The sequence below is a fragment of the Lygodium microphyllum genome, chromosome 13 (assembly GCF_053477565.2).
Source record: "Lygodium microphyllum isolate KBCC chromosome 13, Lygodium_microphyllum_v1.1.10, whole genome shotgun sequence".
NCBI classification, from domain to species: Eukaryota; Viridiplantae; Streptophyta; class Polypodiopsida; order Schizaeales; family Lygodiaceae; genus Lygodium; species Lygodium microphyllum.
The window spans coordinates 27590725-27610396 of NC_141147.1; the positions used below are offsets into that span (position 1 = coordinate 27590725).

At 39.4% G+C, this 19672-nt stretch overlaps 1 protein-coding gene across 1 annotated transcript; it reads left to right on the top strand.

Annotated features, from left to right (window-relative positions):
* The first annotated feature begins 2959 nt into the window (after positions 1-2959).
* LOC148026449 (uncharacterized) lies at positions 2960-5527 on the top strand. Its single transcript, XM_087690309.1, has 2 exons — positions 2960-4490; positions 5293-5527. Exons 1-2 carry the CDS (start codon positions 2960-2962, stop codon positions 5295-5297), a joined length of 1536 nt encoding a protein of 511 aa, XP_087546435.1. The 3' UTR covers positions 5298-5527.
* Positions 5528-19672: the final 14145 nt, after the last annotated feature.

The window sequence follows — 19672 nt, forward strand, 5'->3', positions numbered from 1 at the left end:
ATCTAGAAATATCATTGTGGATGAATATGTAGTTTAGAAAGATCTTGCAAAAGATACAATCCAAACAAAAGAAGCATCTCATTTCTCTTTCTCTACATCTCTATCTCTCTCACTCTCTCTCTAAAATTATAATCAAGAAAAACAAGCATCCCCCTTCACACTCCTTTCCATTTCTCTTTCTTTCAACACTTCCTATACATTGCAAAGATTGAAGAGAACCAACACCAGAAAAAATATAAAAACACTCTCTTCCATTTCTCTCTTTCAACACTTCCTAACCTACATTGCAAATTAAAGAAACACAAAGATTGAAGAAAAACCAACACTTTCTAACCTACATTGCAAATAATAAAAACCAACACAAGAAAAAAATTGAAAACACTCGCTTCCATTTCTCTCTCTTTCAACACTTCCTAACCTACATTGCAAAGCAACACAAAGATCGAAGAGAAACCAATACTTTCTAACCTACATTGCAAAGAAAAACAAAGATTGTAAAGAAACCAAAACAGGGCATACCGTCGTGCTCTCTTATTCTTCCACGGCCTCTTCGTGTGGACGACGCTCCTCTCCTCGCGTGCGGCTCGCGGCTTGCTTCCTTGCTCACCTCCCTTTCGCTTTCTCTCCACCTTCGCGCGCGCGTTTGAAAGAAACATTTGGGTTTCCGCGAAATGTTACTAGAGTAAGTCGTCGCTATTAGCGTCGCTATTTACATCGCTAAATAGCGACGTGTTTAGTGATGCAGATAGCGACGCTAATAGCAACGCTAATACCGACGCATTTTTTGACTTAAAATATTTCGAGAATTAGCGACGTAAATAGTGACGCCGAAAAAAAAAACCTCGCTACTTAGCGTCACTATATGTGTGTACCCTTGTAGTGTTTCTTGAAGGGTGAATGGGGGTTATATTTACTTTATATCATCTCCCCCACCCAATTGAAAACACTCACACACACATTCTCTCTCTCTCTCTCTCTCTCTCTCTCTCTCTCTCTCTCTCTCTCATATAAATATAAGATATGATCATGGAAAGGGGGAAGGTGAGTCTTTGAAGATTTCTCTCTCTCTCTCTCTCTCTAAAGAGAGATTAATTTCTTTTTTAATTAGACATATGAAAGGATATGATATTTTAATAGTTGAACATGTATATGCAATGTGTACATACTATAAAAACATCAACCAATGCACATATACTATATTAACAAAAGAGTTGAGATTCTATTCTAATTGAACATTATGGGATGGGATAATAATTTAATGGTTCACCAAGCTCATGCAATGTATATATATATACTCTAAAACCACACATAAGTACACATACACTATAAAAAGACATGAAAAATATATACACACATACACATGTAGCCATGCACACACACATATGCATATATGCACACATTCTCATACACATGTAAATACATATGAGTGAGAGACAAAATGCAAAGATAGAGAGAGCAAAGAAGAGAGAATGGATACACAATTATAAAACACAGGCTTACAAATATGCACACATACACATATGTAGTCACACACAAATATATACATGTACATATACATGCATTGCATACGAAAAATAAAAACAAGCAAAAATGAGAAAATGTGTATGTGTGTGCACATGCATCATTCATACACATATGCTCACAATCACATAGACACATTTATTACATATTAATCATTAACCATTAATTATTATGATATCAATTATATTTAACATTAATCAATATATGTAAATAATATTTATATTACGTATTAGCACTTAACAATTATGTATCACTATCATCTATTTATTATATAAATTAATCATAACTACTATATATATATATATATATTTATAATTATAATTGTATATATTTTTGTATTTTATACATAGTAAATAATACTAATGATATATAATATACCTATATATTAATATATTAATATGGTAATTCATATATTAAATATAATTATTAATATAATTATATAATTGATTAAGTACTAATTAGTAGCTTTTAGTAGGTTAACTAATTATTAATAAAAATATATAATATATATGTATATAATAAATAATAAATAGATTTATGTATTAAGTTTTATCTACATCCATTAAAAATATAACTATAATCTATAGTATTATTTAATAAATTATGATTTTACATAATAACTATGTAAATTATCTTTCATATATTATTTATATTAATGATCATTATAATATATGTAGTATATTTATTAATAATTTTATGTGATCAATAGGATAATAATTATAAGTTATTAATAAAGATATATACTTATATTTTAATTAATGTGTTAGACATATAATTATGTACATGTGTTATTAATAATTAATTATGTATGAGAGAGAGAGAGAGAGAGAGAGAGAGAGAGAGAGAGAGAGAGAGAGAGGAACACATGCCAAAGAGGATCATGGAAGGTCTGCAATGCCATACCTCAAGAGTAAGGCCATGCCAACCTGCGGGACCTTTTGGAAGTCAAATAAGTTGAGTTGGGATGCCACTTTACCTCTTGACTTACTAGTAGTATGCTTTACCTTGAAAGTCGAGAATATACTCTAGGTGTAGCTGAACCCTAAATTGATGAAGAATCAAGATTGAATGTTATGATACGTTTTTGGAAGCCAGTAGGTTTGTGACGTGGCGCTGGGAAAGCACATAAGACGGCTTGAACTCATGCAGCCATAGTCCTCAAGGCACACTCACACGAAGTGGGCTATGACCACATTGGCATGTTATGATACCATTTTATAGAAGATCGCAATTATGTTATCTTACTTTGTAGGGTTAGTCCCTTTTGTATAAATAAATGAGTATTGTTCAGATACAATAGAAGAAGATGAAGCTGGACGGATTGGCGAACCGATAATTAGGAAGATAGGACAAAGAAACTTTAGGCCTTCCATCGTCCCAGTAGATGCTTTAAAAGTGATGGAACGCCACCGATTGTTCAGATTGATAACTCTATCCCATGGCTCCATCATCGCAGCGATACTACTCTGGCGCTGCAGCCGCATACTTCCTCATCGCAGCTCTTTCCTCTCAGTATTTCGGCTATGGTATCTCGGATCATGTTAAGAAGCCAGCTACCATTGTTCATGCTCCCGAGCCGTTTGCCATCCCCGCTCAGATGCCCGATTGCATTCATTCAGCCCTATGCAATCTCATTCATAGTGCCATCTCAAGCAACGCATCCTACCCCATGCGCTTCAAAGCCGAGAGCCGCGCAGCTGGGTGTGCTGATAGCCATCTGCATGCAGACCATCATGAACATGGTCGAGAAGGGAAAGAAGACGGAAGGGGAAGATCAGAGCTGCTTCTCCGCCTGAATCTCTTCAACAGCACGGCAAGCGAAAGCAGCGCCATGTATGCCAACAATCTCACGTCAACGGATAATCATTGGATATCAGCGAAACAGGATGAATCACATGAGGGGGCGAGATACGTTTCAGGAGACGCATTGATAAAGGCCTTGACAGGCTTGCTGGAATACTTGAAGCCGACGTTAAGGATGAGGTACAAGTGGGCTGTGGCGATGGAGGGGCAGTACTGGGTGGAGTACCATTATATCGATCGAAGGCAGCTGAGGTTTACGGGTGGCAATAAAACAGCATTTGATGCAGAAAAGAAAGAGACCGCGGCCGGCACTATGAATAGGCTCCATAATACTACCGCAGGACATGAACAAGCTCATAAGAGCATGGCTGGTGATCATAAGAGCATGGCCGGCACTATGAATAGGCTCCATAATACTACCGCAGGACATGAACAAGCTCATAAGAGCATGGCTGGTGATCATTACAATACTACGACGGCGGCCGGCAAAGCGAATAAGCATGGATTGATTAATCCTGCGATGGCTCATGATGAGCATCGTAAATTTAATAAGACCGTAGCCGGCCTAATGGACTGGCCCAGACTTTTAAATGGTTCAGCAGAAATGCATGGCAATAAAACGATGGAGGATGATCATAAGAATATAACTTGCATGGGCGCCCGTATAGTAAGTAGCGCCGGGCCGGTGAATGTGATGGATGCTGCAGCAGGTGCTGGATTATCTGGCGATGATGGCGGATTAGCAGGAGGGGACTGCGTTCCCAGGAGTGACGTGATGGTCAGTCAGGTGAAAGTCGGACTGTTCGGGGTGCTACAGGCCCCGCACGCCCTCGTATCGCAGAACAACGGCTTCTACCTGATGATGCAGGGCGACTGCAACCTCGTCCTGTACACCGCGGCGGGACAGCCCCTCTGGCAGTCCCACACTAATGGCAAGGGCACCCGTTGCAGCCTCTCCCTTCGTGGTGACGGCAACCTGGTCATCTCTAGTAGCAGCAATCGCGGTATGGATATTGTACCAGATGATGATGGTGGCGTGCCCGTCTGGACTTCTGGATCTTCTATCTCCTGCCCCTCCATCTTCATTCTCATCATGCAGAACGATGGCAACGCTGTCGTCTATGACCTCCTTACTGGCTTGCCCGTCTGGGCTACCGGCACCAACCGTAAATAATCTTTCCAAGCAGCCCTAGCCTATGCTTTCACTTCGATTTCGATTTTGAGAGAGAGAGAGAGAGAGAGAGAGAGAGAGAGAGAGAGAGATTATAGTAAAAGACACAACGGGTAATGTGTATGCACCCAATTTGTCGATTTAGATGCAACATGTCACCCTCGAGTAATGAATGTTTTCCATTAAAAGTAGTAGCTCCACATTTGCACAGGCGTACTCTTGCTTTTTAGTTTTAAACTTTTCCATAAAAGGTTGTTGCACAAATATGCATTAGCTCTTGTAGTGTCAAAGTGTATGTTACACTACTCTTTTCCTTAGAATCCATAAGTAGCCCTAGAGTTGCTCAAGCATTGATATACATATGACGTGGGTATTTAAGAATTCCCAACCTCCATTGTTATCTCAAATTTTCTTTAACATTTCTAAAACTACTACTAAGTTTGAAATATTGATTTTGTTAGTTGTAAGTTATGGGCATGGATGATATGATGCTTGTAATTGCTATTATAGGAGCTAGTAGAGACCAATTTAGTTTAATGCAACTTGGCCATGGATGAACCTAGGTACTTGTTGTGCAAACATGAAATGATTGTTTCAAATACAACTAAATAATTGTAGAATGAGTGGTTATGGTTCAAAGCATACAACACAGAGTCTAGGTAGTCATTATTTGTACATGAAATAACTAGTTCAATGTAATTATAAAATGTTAAGCTCCATTGCTTAGAGAACTTAACATAGATATTTATCCTTTTTTTGTTTTATTACTAATCTTTTAATGGCATTGTATGGTGCAGAGTGAAGAATATGAAGGTTCCTTATAAATAAATGAGCTTGAAGAAAGAAGGAAGAAGATCTTTATTTGGAGACAATGCTAAACATGAATGATCAATCAACTTTTACATGCACAATGTTAAGTCTCACAAAAAACATTGTAGCTCCTCGAGATAATTTTCCTAGAATGATTAATTTGCTATTACATGCATGATATTAGTGTCACAAAACAAAGTGTAGTTTCTTAATATAATTTTCCTAGACTCATTAACTAGTGTTACATGCATGATATTAGTCCTACAAAGCACATGGTCACATACTTGTAGAAGTGTTTACAATCTTTCATAAGATATGGTTCCAAATTTCTCATAGCAATGTTTTACTCGCTCAAAGTCAAATGTATGATTCAAGGCTTTCAATGCTTGTATTCACAAGCAATCAAACATGATATGAAACAAATGTCTATTAAAAGATTCATATGGAGAAATAGGGTAATATTAGACTATAAAGAGGACTACTTATCAAAAGAGTCTAATGGTTAATCAAAATTTTCACATTTTAGAAGAATATAGAATCCCATAGGACAAAAATTCTCCTTATTAATTAATAGTAGTGTTCTAATTCGCCACAAAAGTGGTTGCAAACATTTTTCAAATAATAGTATATTTTCCACTTCTTAGAATCCATCCCTGCCCAAAGGTTTTTTCCCCAACAAAGTAAAAAGAAAGGGCCTCACAACAAATAGTTTCAACATAAATAGTGGAGATGGTAGAATATTGCTTGTTACACTCATTACAAGAATGTAAGGATCTTAAAAAATCTTCTTTCAATTTATTGGATTTGAAGTAGAGACTAAGAAGATGATACCTACATTCATTATAGAGCATAACATTGGAAGCTTCTCCACAAAAAAAGGACTCTTCCAAATAGTGGACAACATGTTATCTACTATAGACCCTACTATGGTAAAATTGAGCCAACTTTTTATGGATTAGTCCAAAGCAACCATGAGATTCCTCAAAAGAAATATTATATTATGTACTTGAAATCCAAATATTTTGTACTTCTTTGTTAGTAAATTAGATTGATAACAAGTCTAAACTCTATGCATGAAATAAGTGTTAACTTTGACTAGTCATAACCCAAAAGAGCATCTCTAAAGTACACAATTTTCTCCAAAATAGATGCTTCCCTTCAATAAAACTTTTCCAAAGGTAGACCCCTCCATTTGACTAAGTATTTCAATATTGATCTCGATTTAAGTTCATTCTCTCACTTGCCCTTAGGAATATATTGAATGATATCCCTTCACAAATAATATGAATGATACCCTCTTCATCCATAGGTGCCATCTCTTCTAGATAATCCACTTGTGACCAATGAAAGATTTAAGCTGAATCACATGAAAAACATAATTTGTGAATCTTGGTAGAAGAATAAAGTTTCAATCGATATGTCAATCTACATGGAAGTCACCAAACACTCAATAGTTATGTATTACCCATAGTACCTATGTGCAAGTTTATTGAATGAATCATTCTTAAGAGTAGTATATATTGAGCCAGCATTTGAGCAACCTTTTTTAGGCAACCTCCATTTCTTGTTCCACATAGTCCACTTATTCCACCCCTAGATATCTTTACTCTCTCTCAAATTGCTCCATATATTTAATCTCTCTCAATTTCTCTCTATACATGGAATTTCTCCTTTTCACTCTATATTCTCTCTCTCTCTCTCATGCCTATATATACATACATACATACATACATACATCTATATATATATATATATTAGTCACTCACTTACTCTCCATGTTTGTCTTTCTCTCCCTCTCATGCTTGAGATCACTCCACATTCTATAATAATGCCTCACATCAGATTACTACATGTGCTGTAACAAACACTTCTTCTAAATCCTAAATGTGTGTATCTCTCTCTCTCTCTCTCTCTCTCTCTCTCTCTCTCTCTCTCTCTCTCTCTCTCTCTCTCTCTCATAATGTGAATGCTTGTGTGGCCACTCTATGTTTTTAGCACTTTAATTGCAATGGATTGATAGCTCCCTCCCCTCTCCCCCTCCCCCCAATGAATTCGATATAAGACAATTCATATATAAGCAATACAAATGTATATTTTTATTATGTTAACTCTAGAAATAGTGATTTTTCTTGACAAATGAAGAGATACAAGGTCACCAAAGGCTTGTCCAAATTTTGACATAAGCTATCCAACTGAATTGTATAACAGTATTTTCTTGACAAAAATAAGTGTAGTTGTGCTAAGAGATAGTGTTGCTGTTGCATTGTTGGTCACATTGTAGGTGGTGTTGGAAAAGTTCTGCTTTCAAATACAATGTGCAAGTTTTCTTCAGTGAGTGTGGGTTGGTGTATAAACATGTTGGTATTTGCATCCATTCCAAACACTTGGATGTACACATAGTATAGGTGCTTGCATGCCAAATACGCTTTTCCTTTTGTGACACGGTCTATGAAATCCCTACAATCACATGTTGGATATTCTTTGCGATGTGCACATCATAATACTTCTGCAAGATGTGAGTTGTTATGTATCTCTAGTCTGAAAATCTCATGCTTAAAGGGATTTACTACTATGTGGCCCTTCACAGTTGCATTTAGAGCCAATGCTGAGTCTATCATTTTCCTTGTAGCCTATGAAAATCCTCTTTGATATCTACATGAGCCCTCGTTAGAATCCACCTCTTGTGTCACCTTTTGTAAAACAAACCCTCCGTTCTTCAACATGTGGATTTCTTTTGCTATCAAATTTGTGCCTTGTGTCATTGGCCATGCTTGTGGAATCTTGGGTAGTGCATGATGAATGGAAGAAAAAATGTTCCACGTATGGTCCACACTATTATTATAGAACCACAAGAACTAGCATCACCTTCCATGTTGAATGCTAGCTTCTCCTCATGAGCTGGACCATTCCATGATGCAATTGTAGGCACCTCATGTGTCGTATTTTTTATTGGTTTTTTGCATTTTTCCTCTCTAACTCCCAACCATTGCACATGACTGCGAGCTGGAATCCTTCCTATAGACCAAATAGTGTCATGAAGGACTCTCTCCACTACCACTTCCTATAGACCAAAGAGTGTCATGAAGGACTATCTCCACTACCACTTCCTCTGAAGAATTTGGTGATAGTGCCCTTGATTGCTCGAAAGGCAAAGGGTCCTTAAAGTTTAGTTTTCTTGTGCCCTTTCTTCTAGGTATATTTGCAGTCACATACTCATGCTTGTGAGAGTTGTTGGCTTCCTCTAACCCCACTTTCCCATCAACCTTACATTTTCTTGCTATAGTCACATTGTCCCCTCGAAATTTAGGACATTGTTGTTATTTAGTTCCTCCTGCCATCTCCTCAACCATCCTTGTTGTTGCTCGAGGTGTGGGGATAATTCCTTATTGTAGTTGACTCAAAAGCTTTTTTGCCCTGGGTCATGCACCATGGAACTTTCCACCAATGAATGTATGCCTTTTTTTGCTCTGTAGTAGAGCATTGGCCAAATCATTGACACATGCATCCTAGAAGCTAATAGATCCCTTGAATCCCTCCCCTACCAACCAACTTGCATGCATTGGCTTTGCTAGGTTCGTGGTTGGCATATGAGCAATGTCCTCCACCACTTGGACAAAAATAAAATAAGAGAGTATGGAGTGTGAGAAAACAAATGTACCCACATCATATCCTACTATTATGAATTAGCCTTACCTTGGCAAAGTGTCACCTCCAACATGGATATCTAACATGCCACCAACTAAGCCAACAATCTATTGTTTGTATATTACAATCCAAAAGTTTCCTTGAGGCTCACCAAGCCCGAATAAATTGATATTGCATTGTTGCATCATCTTCCGTCGCTACGCATCTCCACATGGGGCACAAGTGCTTATTGCATTGTTGCATCATCTTCTGTGGCTATGCACTATGCTCATCTTGGAAACTCTTGTGCACTTACTGTGATGTGTGTATTTGGAGACTTTGTTCCCAATGAAATAAGTAGAATCTCTCCCTTCCTTGTATTACATTGTCCAGACCACCATTAAACACTGTGTGAATGGCCCTCCAATTGTTGGCAACTACCTTGTTTGCCATGAATCCCTGAAAATTGATGCTTGGATGGCCACACTTCTCCATCACTTCATTTATTTTTGTTTACAAAAGAGCTTATGAATCTGTATTCTCTTCCTTCATCGCACATATTGCTAGAGTCATCAACTCTTGTATACTACAGAAACACAAGACACAAATGGAAGAGTAAGGAAAACTATATTCATTAAGTTTGTGTTGTGATGGTAGAATCATGTATGAGAAACTTCCTTGGGTCATATACATATGCTACCATAGTGGTCACATCATTAATGCAATGCACATGGTTGAAGCATATCAAGCTATTGTGTAGGTCCCCATTGCCATTCCTTCACATATGATTACTTAAGTCAACCCTTGAGGTTGTCCAATCATTTACATTTTGAATATAAAGCACCTACAATACTATATAACACTATATTAGGGAATTTGGAAATTTCCATGCACTTTGGACACCCCTAATACCTCTATTATTTAAGTACATGGTCAAATCTTATTGTTTTACTTAAAGGTGGAGTCTATCCTAAATGTGATATAAGCTACCTTTTCAAATCCTACTTTCAAATATGGATCAAGATTTAGCCACGTGGTTAAATATTTATCACTTATTTGAAATTGGGACATGAAAATTCTCTAAATTCTCTAATATGGCATTATATTAGGAAATTTGCAAATTTCTATGCACTTTGGGAACCCCTAATACCTTTATTATTTGACCACATCGTCAAATCTTAATTTTTACTTAAAGGTGGAGTCTACCCTAAATATTATATAAGTTACCTTTCCAAATCCCACTTTCAAATATGGACCAAGATTTAGCCACATGGTCAAATATTTATCACTTATTTGAAATTGGGACTTGGAAATTTTTTAGATTCTCTAATATGGTGTTACTAGTAATATCATTGTCAATGGCTTCTCTAGAAAACATGCTACCATGGAAAAGTTTGTATACACAATGTTGCTTTAACTTTAGAAGATGAGATTTCCTCATTGCTCTCGGCATGTGCTGCACAAACTATGTGTTTGAATCTATATGCATGGAATATTGATATTCATATCCATAGCTCTTTAATGATATTTTATGAATGGAATAATATGTTACTTGTTCCTCTGAATGAGTGGTTGGAGCTCCTCAAGCATTGTTAAGAGTTCAATGTCAGACATGGGAACACCTTGCTCATGAATTAGGGAACTCATCACTAGCCTTTTAGCCACTATCATTTGCATGTGTTAGGTTTAATTTCTTTAAAGTATCTTACCATTTTCTCTATGGTCTTTCATACCTCTTTGACATAAGATCTACATGTGCCCCTTTGCACATCATGGTTATGTGTGCCTTGATGGATGAACAATCTTGACATTGGACTCGCTAACATCACATAATATACTACACACTCGCACTTGGAGAGCAAGATGGGGGGTTCTTACAATAAAAGCATCCAAGGCTTTTGAGACCATCAACTGACATTCTAAGAACCGGTATATTGGTATTAAGTCTACCTACATGGCATATATTGGGACTTGATTAGTATGATGTACTTATAATAGGGTACCACAACCATGTCGTGTGACTCTGCAATCATTTTAATTATAGTGAAGCAAATGAAGAATCATGCTACTTAGTTTGGGGAGCTAGAAATTTAGCGATAAGCATAATTTCTATTTGGATACTCTAGTTCTTCAACACATTTTCTTTGGCGAACAGTATCAAGGAATGCCATCGATGTTGATGAATGATTTTTCTAATAATGGCCATCATACTTTTGCTCCATACCCTCCATTGGATGCATATTGTCTACTATCAGTGGAAGCTCATACACCACATTGCCATCATACCAAATTGGGATTTTCTCCACTCTCTCCGTAGCACTTGTATTTTGAAGCAAATGACGTAACACTCAGTCCCCCAAAAACATTATGTAATCAACTACACTTACATCATAAGAGGATTGTTGTATCCCCTCCTCTTCCACATCAAGACTGATAGGGATGGTTTTGTTTTTCACAATGTCTAGGGGGGTGGTGAGGCTTCCACAGTGATTGTTATTTTCTCAATGCTGCAAGGGTTGTGGGTGAGGTCTATGGTAGGGGAAGGCTACAATGTAGGCCCATTTTCTTGTTCGACAAGATAGTCTTGTGAGACCAAGGTGTATAGAATATATACCCAGTGAGCCTCATGGTCATTGTTGCAATGGATCAACGTGGTTTGTATTTAGCCATTCGCATGGGTGATAGCAAGAACACAGTAGCTGTTGCCATTGTGAATATCTTCATTCTTCAACATTAGGAACCAACTACTTATGTAGTGTATAGTAGGTTTGGTAGAGAGGGAGAAACATATATGTGGACCTCAGTGCTTAAAATAGCACTTGACGCTGGATCCATTTCCAAAGCTATCTACACATGTATGAATATACATGTCAAATATGGGTGTCATTAGAGGACTTAGTATGGGGGTGTATGTCATATATGAGAGAGGGAGAGAGAGAGGATGAGGATATATGTGTGTGCAAGTGCCAGATATATAGTGTTTGGCATGATATATATATACACTACAAAAAAAAGGCTCCATATACGTGCTTGTAGACACAATATTTGAACTATGTTTAAAAGTGTCGGGTGCGTTTATTATCGCATCTACTAGCGCGTCTAAAATTTTGCATCTACAAGTGCGCTTATAGGGAAAACTACATGCGCATATAGACGCGCCTATTGACACGCTCTATAAATATATAATCATATTTATAAAAAAAGTAGATATATTCATATTCTACGTCTATACACGCATGTAACTGCGCATCCAAGAAGGCATGTACTCTGTAGTTTTTTGACGATAATAGACGCACATTTTTCCTGCAATTTAGATGCGCGGATAGATGCGCAAAACAGAGATATGAAAAAAAAACCAGAGAGCATGTGGCTTTGCAAGCCACATTGTAACGTGTCCACTTGTTCTCTTCACGACACGTCTTAGCAGTCCATTGGAAAGGGTGTCTAGAAAGCTCCGCCCAGCACTCCCATGGAATTTCACGAGATTTGCGATCTAGGACTTTCCGTGTCTGCCACGTAGCGGAAGTATTCTGGCCGTTCCCACTTAGGACTAAGCTGAATCAGGGATTTCCCTAATGGTCATTTCCTAAACGGCAACTAGCATCGAACCCCAAGCGAACTACTTTACACAGAAATGCCAAGGCCAAAGTGGATTTATGCTGCACTTGGTTCAAGGAGAATGGGAAACAAGAGGGATGCAAGGCTCGACCTCTCTGCCATAAGGCATAGTCCCATTCCGTTCCCATAAAACAGCGTAAATCGGGATTATTTTAACTTAGACTCTAGGTCAATGCCCTTGCTGTTCATGTCCTTTGAATGATCTTCTTGCTCTCCATCATGATTGAGAAAAGTTCCTGGCCAACCGGGACCACCCATCCATAGGACACCCATGGCCACATCTACTGCACTTTCCTCAGGTTGTTTTAGTTATCTAATTACCTACCACATTTAATTGGACATGCATCAATCAGCTTCCTTAATTAGCCCGTTAGGCACCGGTTCCTTCACGTAATCATAGCACTTGACATAGAAAAGCAATGTCAAACAAGTTCCTTTTCAACCGGTTATCATATTTATGTTTGAAATACATTTATAAAGTCCATCCCATAGGCTTACCCATAATCTGCCCAAAGACTATCCAGCAATCCACATGCATTAGTAATCCAAGATTCCGCCCGTAGACTAGTATGCGGACCTCGAGATCCAATCCCGAGTCACATTGGCCTCTTCTACAGGGCTCGGAAGGCAAGGGATTTACGGCCAAAGCCCCCCCTGGCATCCAAGCGTCCTCCTGCTCCAAGCAACGCTCAACAAAGAGACCTCTCACGGCCGGTTTGGTCCACCTTCCTGGTGCGGTTATCAACCCCCTTGGTTAGGGTCAGGCAGGCAGTCGGGGTTAACTGAAGCTGCCTCTCCCTTCAGGCCTTCAACCTGAAGCATTAGATATCTTTTCATCCTTTAATTCTTTGAGCAAACAAAGCAAAGTGTACTCTCTAAACTGTTACAAGCACAATCATTTCCAGTGGTCGTTATTTTTGGCCAACTGCTAAGGAGCAAATCCTTCTTTCCGAATGCATCCAGCACTCGATCTGGGATCAATTGCGACATGGAAAGATCCCCAAGGGTTTTTTTGTTAACCCTTATATCCTTGGGTTAGGGCCGTACCCTAGTAACCCAACTTATCCAATACTTAAGTTCTTATTAGCAGTAAATATGTTATTCCAATTTACTAATTGGTCTTTTGCTTCCAAGCAATTATCTAATTCCCTTATCTTGGTCACTTTACCCAAGAAAGGAACTATATCAGGACGATTATTCATCCTCTTGCAAGATTAACTTGCATAAGAATCTGCCAATCTCATTCTGAGGAATTGGCCATTCCCTTGTGATCAAATCACAAGATCATGGGACTCTGCAACTTATTGCACAAGCGTCACATCAAAACCCATGGGACTATTTTACCCATTGAATGGCGCCTTCTAATCATGAAATCATGATTAGATAGGAAGCAAGGTTAGGGTGTCTTCATAATAATCCATGTCTGATTGCACTAGGCGGACATTGTCGGTCCTAGGGTTCCAACTCAATCCGAGCTTTATCTCTTTAGCGAGTGATCCTTAGGGTAAAAACCCTAGATCGTTTCTCGCAAGTATGTCCTATTGTCCCTACATTTCGTGAATGTGGGCAGGTCTTTAGGTTTATAAGAGTTTCAACTTGACAATAAGAGCGATTAGGTCATGTCCTCAACGTGCTAAATCCCATGTTGCACTTGGGATATGTTGCATCGCTTTAACCATTCTTTGAGCGAGTCCCTCGCGGTATAGGTGTTTAGGTTAAACCAATTTACTTGTCTATTCTTGAAGATATTTACGATACCCTTTTCGTAACCACATGATTCATTGCCTACATTTGAGTAGATTTACAATCCCTAACTTTTTTGGGTAAGATCAAAGTGTAAGTTAGGTTATGGCACAATTCCTACTGATATTTCTGTAACATGGAATCAAGATTTATGCTACTAAGCTTTAGGGTTTTATGGTTAAACCATGCAGATTTTTCTAACAACTACGCAGTTGAAACGAGATTAATGCCAATTGCCTAGAGTTTAATCTTCTTCATGCAGCCCTAGAGTCATTTCCATGCCTTGCAAATTCCTACGGATTATTAGCAACTTGTTTTAATGAATCATTTCGAAGGAAAGATACCTAATAATGGGACATGCGATTTATTCTTTCCATGCCTAATTGAAGTGTACAATAATAATTTCGACTTTTATAAAGATGATCCTTAGTTGATCTAAATTCATTACTTTGTAATGCATAAAACCACTTGCTAGGAATGCATAGAGATATTATGCTCTTTTTTCATTCATTTATTTGAAAATACAAATGACTGATTCCTTGATCGTAAGCTATTTAGCCAAAGTATTTCAATTGAAAAAGTGCATCCTAATTCCATAAATGATTCATGCACAATCGAAATATTACGAGGTTAATCAAAATTAGGAAGAAAAACTTGGACTTGTGGTGAAATGTCCACATGGATGTTAGGAGATGATCCTCCTACGGTTGTGCCTTGTGCCTTCTTCGAAGCCATCGCAAATTCGGCCTTTTCACCTTGGATGCAGATTTATGATCCTGGCCATCTCCTTCACACGCAAAACTCCCTTTGTGATTCGGCTTCCTTGATTGATTTCACCATCATTCAGATTCGAGCCTTAGAGGGCCTTAAAGCTGCCTCCTCAAAGTAGGGAAAACTTGAAAATGGAAGCCTTTTAAAAGGAAACCAGGGTTGTAAAAAGAGCTTTGTGGAATTGTTAAGGAAAGTACTCAATTTTCGAGGATGCAAGGTGAAAGGATGCTTAAGTCCTCGGTTTGTAAAAACTGCTTTGTAGGGGTAAAGGGGAAAGGGTCCATGAAAAGGGGGTTTAAAACCCGGCTAATGGAATGAAAGAAAAAGGGGAAAAGGGGGCTTAATTCTTGGGGTAAATGGACTTTTAAACCCACTTGAGAGGGCAATAGGAAAGGCCCATGGGAAGGGGGCTTTGGATCCCGGGGGGGTTATTAAACCCACTTGAAAGGCCCTTATGGAAGCCCACAAGAAGGGGGGACTTCCCAAAGGCCTTTAGAAGCTTCTCCAGAAGCTTCTGAGAAGCTTCTTGTGGGCATGGCCACTCCACGTGGAGGAAAAAGACAATTTGACGACGTCTTTGGATGTTGGCATAACAGATCAAAGCCGTTCGGCTCCGCACCTCACGGCCTGGCGCAGTTGATAATAAAAAGGGAGAGAGAGGCGGTGCTCTTGCTTGGCTACAGCGGCTTTATGCAGCACCTCCTCCCTCCTCACAACCATACACCACACTCTCCTTTCTCACAACAACATCCGATTATCACCCTTCCTCTTCTACTCACCCGACTGGCAGCGTTACGCTATCTCCCCCTTACTCCCATGGCACAAGGCTTTTGTAGGTGAGGGGAGGGAATCCTCCCTCCCCCACGCGGCCTTATGTATGGCATTCACCCCTTCCATGAGCTCCAGCAAGGATGCTTAGTCATCCTGCCTCCTCTCCCTCCCCTCCAGCACGATCGTCGGGTGGGGGGAAGAGGGATAATTTTTATTAAAAAAATGTCATAATTGCAATACTATCCTTTTGGCCTCCTATCAAGAGGAGGTTCGTATGAAGAACGCGGGTTAGGAATCGGAAATATTACATTCTCTCCCCCTTGGAGGAATCGAGATGTCCTCATCTCGAGATAAACTAGGGATATTGATGGTTGAGAGTGCTTTCATCTACCCAAGTGGCATCCTCCTCCTCGAGATAATCTTTCCACTAGATGAGGCATTCTCTCAAGGTTCTGGATCTCAATTGTCTCTCCCTAACATCTAAGATCCTGTCAGGCCTTAGTTCAAGGGCTCCTTGACTAGGCATTACAACTTGTTGGTCATCAAGTACATGGTTAGGATTAGGTTGTTTATCACTAATAGGTTGTTTATCACTAATGATTCTTCTGGGTAGCCCATGTAGCTTGAATATCTCCTTGATAAACAACCTTGCAATGTCTGAGGCTTTATAGTTTGTCTTTACTGGAATAAGGTGTGCAACCTTAGTCAGCATGTCAACCACAACCATAATGGAGTTGTATCCTCCCTGAACTTGGGGTAGGCCAACAACAAAGTCCATACTGATGAATTCTCATTTCATTTGGGGAATGTCAAGTGGTTGCAACTTCCCTGGCATTTTGACATATTCGGCTTTGATACGTTGACAAGACAAACACTCAAACACCATATTGGAAAATATGGGAATTTCCCATAAGTTTGGGACACGTGGTCAAATCTTTGCATTTGTCATAACTTGAACACTATAACTCCAAATCGAGTGTTCTATAGCTCAATAGATTTCATTTTTCAAGCGCTTTCCAATGATAGGTCATATCATATGGTTTTGCAAAACTTATGGGCATGTTATCCGGGTGCTACCTTTTTAGTATTCAAAAAATGGGAATTGGGAGATTCCCAAACTCACTAATATTGTGTTCTCAATGATATATTTGAGAATGTCACATTTAAGCCTCCTCCAATGGTAGCTCTTCCTAACTGCCTTGAGAGACTTGGCATAGCTAGGATGTCCTGAGAAAGGGGAATCATGAGCTTCCCACAATATCTTCTACTTAAGTGACTGGCTTGCCAATATACATACTCTCCTTCTATAGTAGACAAGTCCACTATTGATGGAGAATTTATGATACTTACTATGTAGCTTTTGATCCTGGTCCTTGATAGAGATCTCCCTTAGCATCTTTTGATAGGCTGGATCATGGCATGCTTCTTCTCTAGCCAGCTCAAGTATTGGATTGTTTGGCATGGATACCTTTGTGGCTAGAGATCTAGCTGTTGATGGATTTTGCAAGATTAGAGAATTAAGGAATGCCTTGCGATTGAGTGCATCGGCAACTACATTTCCCTTTCCTGGTCGATATTTGATTTCAAAATCATACTCCTCCAGCACTTCAATCCACCGACATTGCCTCAAGTTGAGCTCGTTCTGGGTAAAGATCCACTTGAGACTTTTATGATCAGTCACTAGAGTAAACTTGTTACCCAACAGGTAGTATCTCCAAAGCTTTAGGGCATGAATGACAACTAATAGTTCTAGATCATGGGTAGCATAATTCTTCTCATGGCTCTTTAGTTTCCTTAAAGTGTATGCTACAGGATGACCTTCCTGCACGAGCACACAATCTAAGGCAAGCATGCTAGCATCAGTTACTACCTCGAACTCCTTACTGAGGTCTGGAAGTTTTAGGATAGATACTGATACCAAACTTTGCTTCAATCTCTCAAAATTGGTTTGTTCGGGAGTTGACCATGCAATGGAAGTTTGCTTCTTGAGTAAGTCCGTCAGAGGTGCTGCAATCAAAGCATAGTTTTTTATGAAGACCCTATACCATCCTGTCAATCTAGGAAAACTGCGTATTTCTTTGACAGTGGTTGGTATTGGCCATTCTAGCACATCTCTAACTTTGGTTGGGTCTACTGAGATTCCTTTCGCTGATACGATGAATCCCAGATATTCAATTTGACGTTTGAAGAATGCACATTTCTTCATCTTAGCATACAGCTTGTGTGATCTCATTGTCTCAAGGACAATCTGAAGTTGGGGTTCATGATCTTCCTCCTGCTTGAAATAGACTAAAGTGTCGTCGAAGAAGACGAGCACGAAGTCATCAAGATATGGCCTAAAGATATCCTGCATTAACCTGTTGAATGTGGCAGGCGCATTCGTAAGCCCGAATGACATAACTAGGAACTCAAAGTGTCCATATCTTGTGTTGAAGGCCGTCTTTGGGATATCTTCTTCCTTGATCCTTATCTGATAATAACCAGACCTGAGATCAATCTTGGAGAAGATCTTCGCACCCTGAAGACGATCAAGAAGCTCATCTATTCTAGGAATAGGGTACTTGTTCTTGACAGTTGATTGATTCAATCCTCTGTAATCAATACACAGCCAAAGCGTTCCATCTTTCTTTTTCTGGAACAGTACTGGAGCTCCCCATGATGAACTGCTAGGATGGATGTAGCCCTGATCTAGCAATTGCTTGAGTTGTTTCTTTAGCTCAATTACTTCCGGGATGGGCATTCTATAAGGTCTCTTTGCAATCGACGCAACTCCTGGTACTAAGTTGATCTCATGATCCACTTCTCTTTGAGGCAGGAGTTCTGTCAACACTTCAGGCTTCTGATCTAACTTGTTGAGCTTAATCAAGTAGACAAGTAGTCCCTTTCTGACTCCCTTTATAATCCGAGATGCTTTGGCCAATTGAATTTTTGGCTTTCCTACCTCACCTTGAGTTGTGACCAATTCCCCTTCAGAGTTTTGAAAGGAAATTCGGCCCTTTCCACAATGAATGTGGGCATCATTAGGTTTAAGCCAACCCATTCCGAGTAGACACTCATGGATACCTAGGCTCATGACTCTGAATTTGACCGAAGTCACCTTTCCTCCCAGGAAGAATTCCACCTTAGCAGTTTGCTTGGTACAAGTGACCTCATGACCATTTGCTAATTCCACAAGCAAAGTAGGTGCTTCTACTGTGGCTATTCCTAATCTTTTTGCACAAGCTAGTGAGATAAAAGAATGTGTACTACCACAATCAATCAAGATCTTAAAACCTTTACCTTGATAGTCCGACGGTGTCTGAATCACTGAGAACTGGAGATTTGGCCCTTTCTTGTGAAGAGTGGCATGGACTATCGCCCTTTCAAACTCTGCTTCCATGGTCAGATCTTCTTCTTCGCACATTTCCCTGTTGGCAATGTAGGCGGCTCTTCCTCTACCTTGGGTAGCGGCTCCCTGTCCACGGCCTGTTCCTTGGAAAGGTGCTTGGCGATGTCCTCCTCCAAGCTTGGGACATTGCCTCTTGAAATGTCCTAGCTTGTTGCAGTGGAAACAACAGAAGTTTCGGCCATTGCTTTGGGTAGGGACAAAGCTGTTGGCATTGTTTATCCTTGCTTTCTTTCTTTGTCCTTGATTCTGACCTTAAACTCTCTTCATTTGAGGCCTATATGCTCCTCTATTCGGGTCATTATAAGACCAAGTTTTGTTACCTCTTGGTCTAGCATGCACCTCCTGGATTATAGGCAGAGCTCGAATGAGTGCATCCTAAAGATCTGATGGGAGAATAGATTCGAGACGGGTATTCACTGGTGGGTTTAAACTAGCACAAAATTTTGACACCT

What these genes read in the sequence shown, in the direction of transcription:
- LOC148026449 (XM_087690309.1), top strand. Translation starts at nt 2,960, where the DNA reads ATGGCTCCATCATCGCAGCGATACTACTCTGGCGCTGCAGCCGCATAC.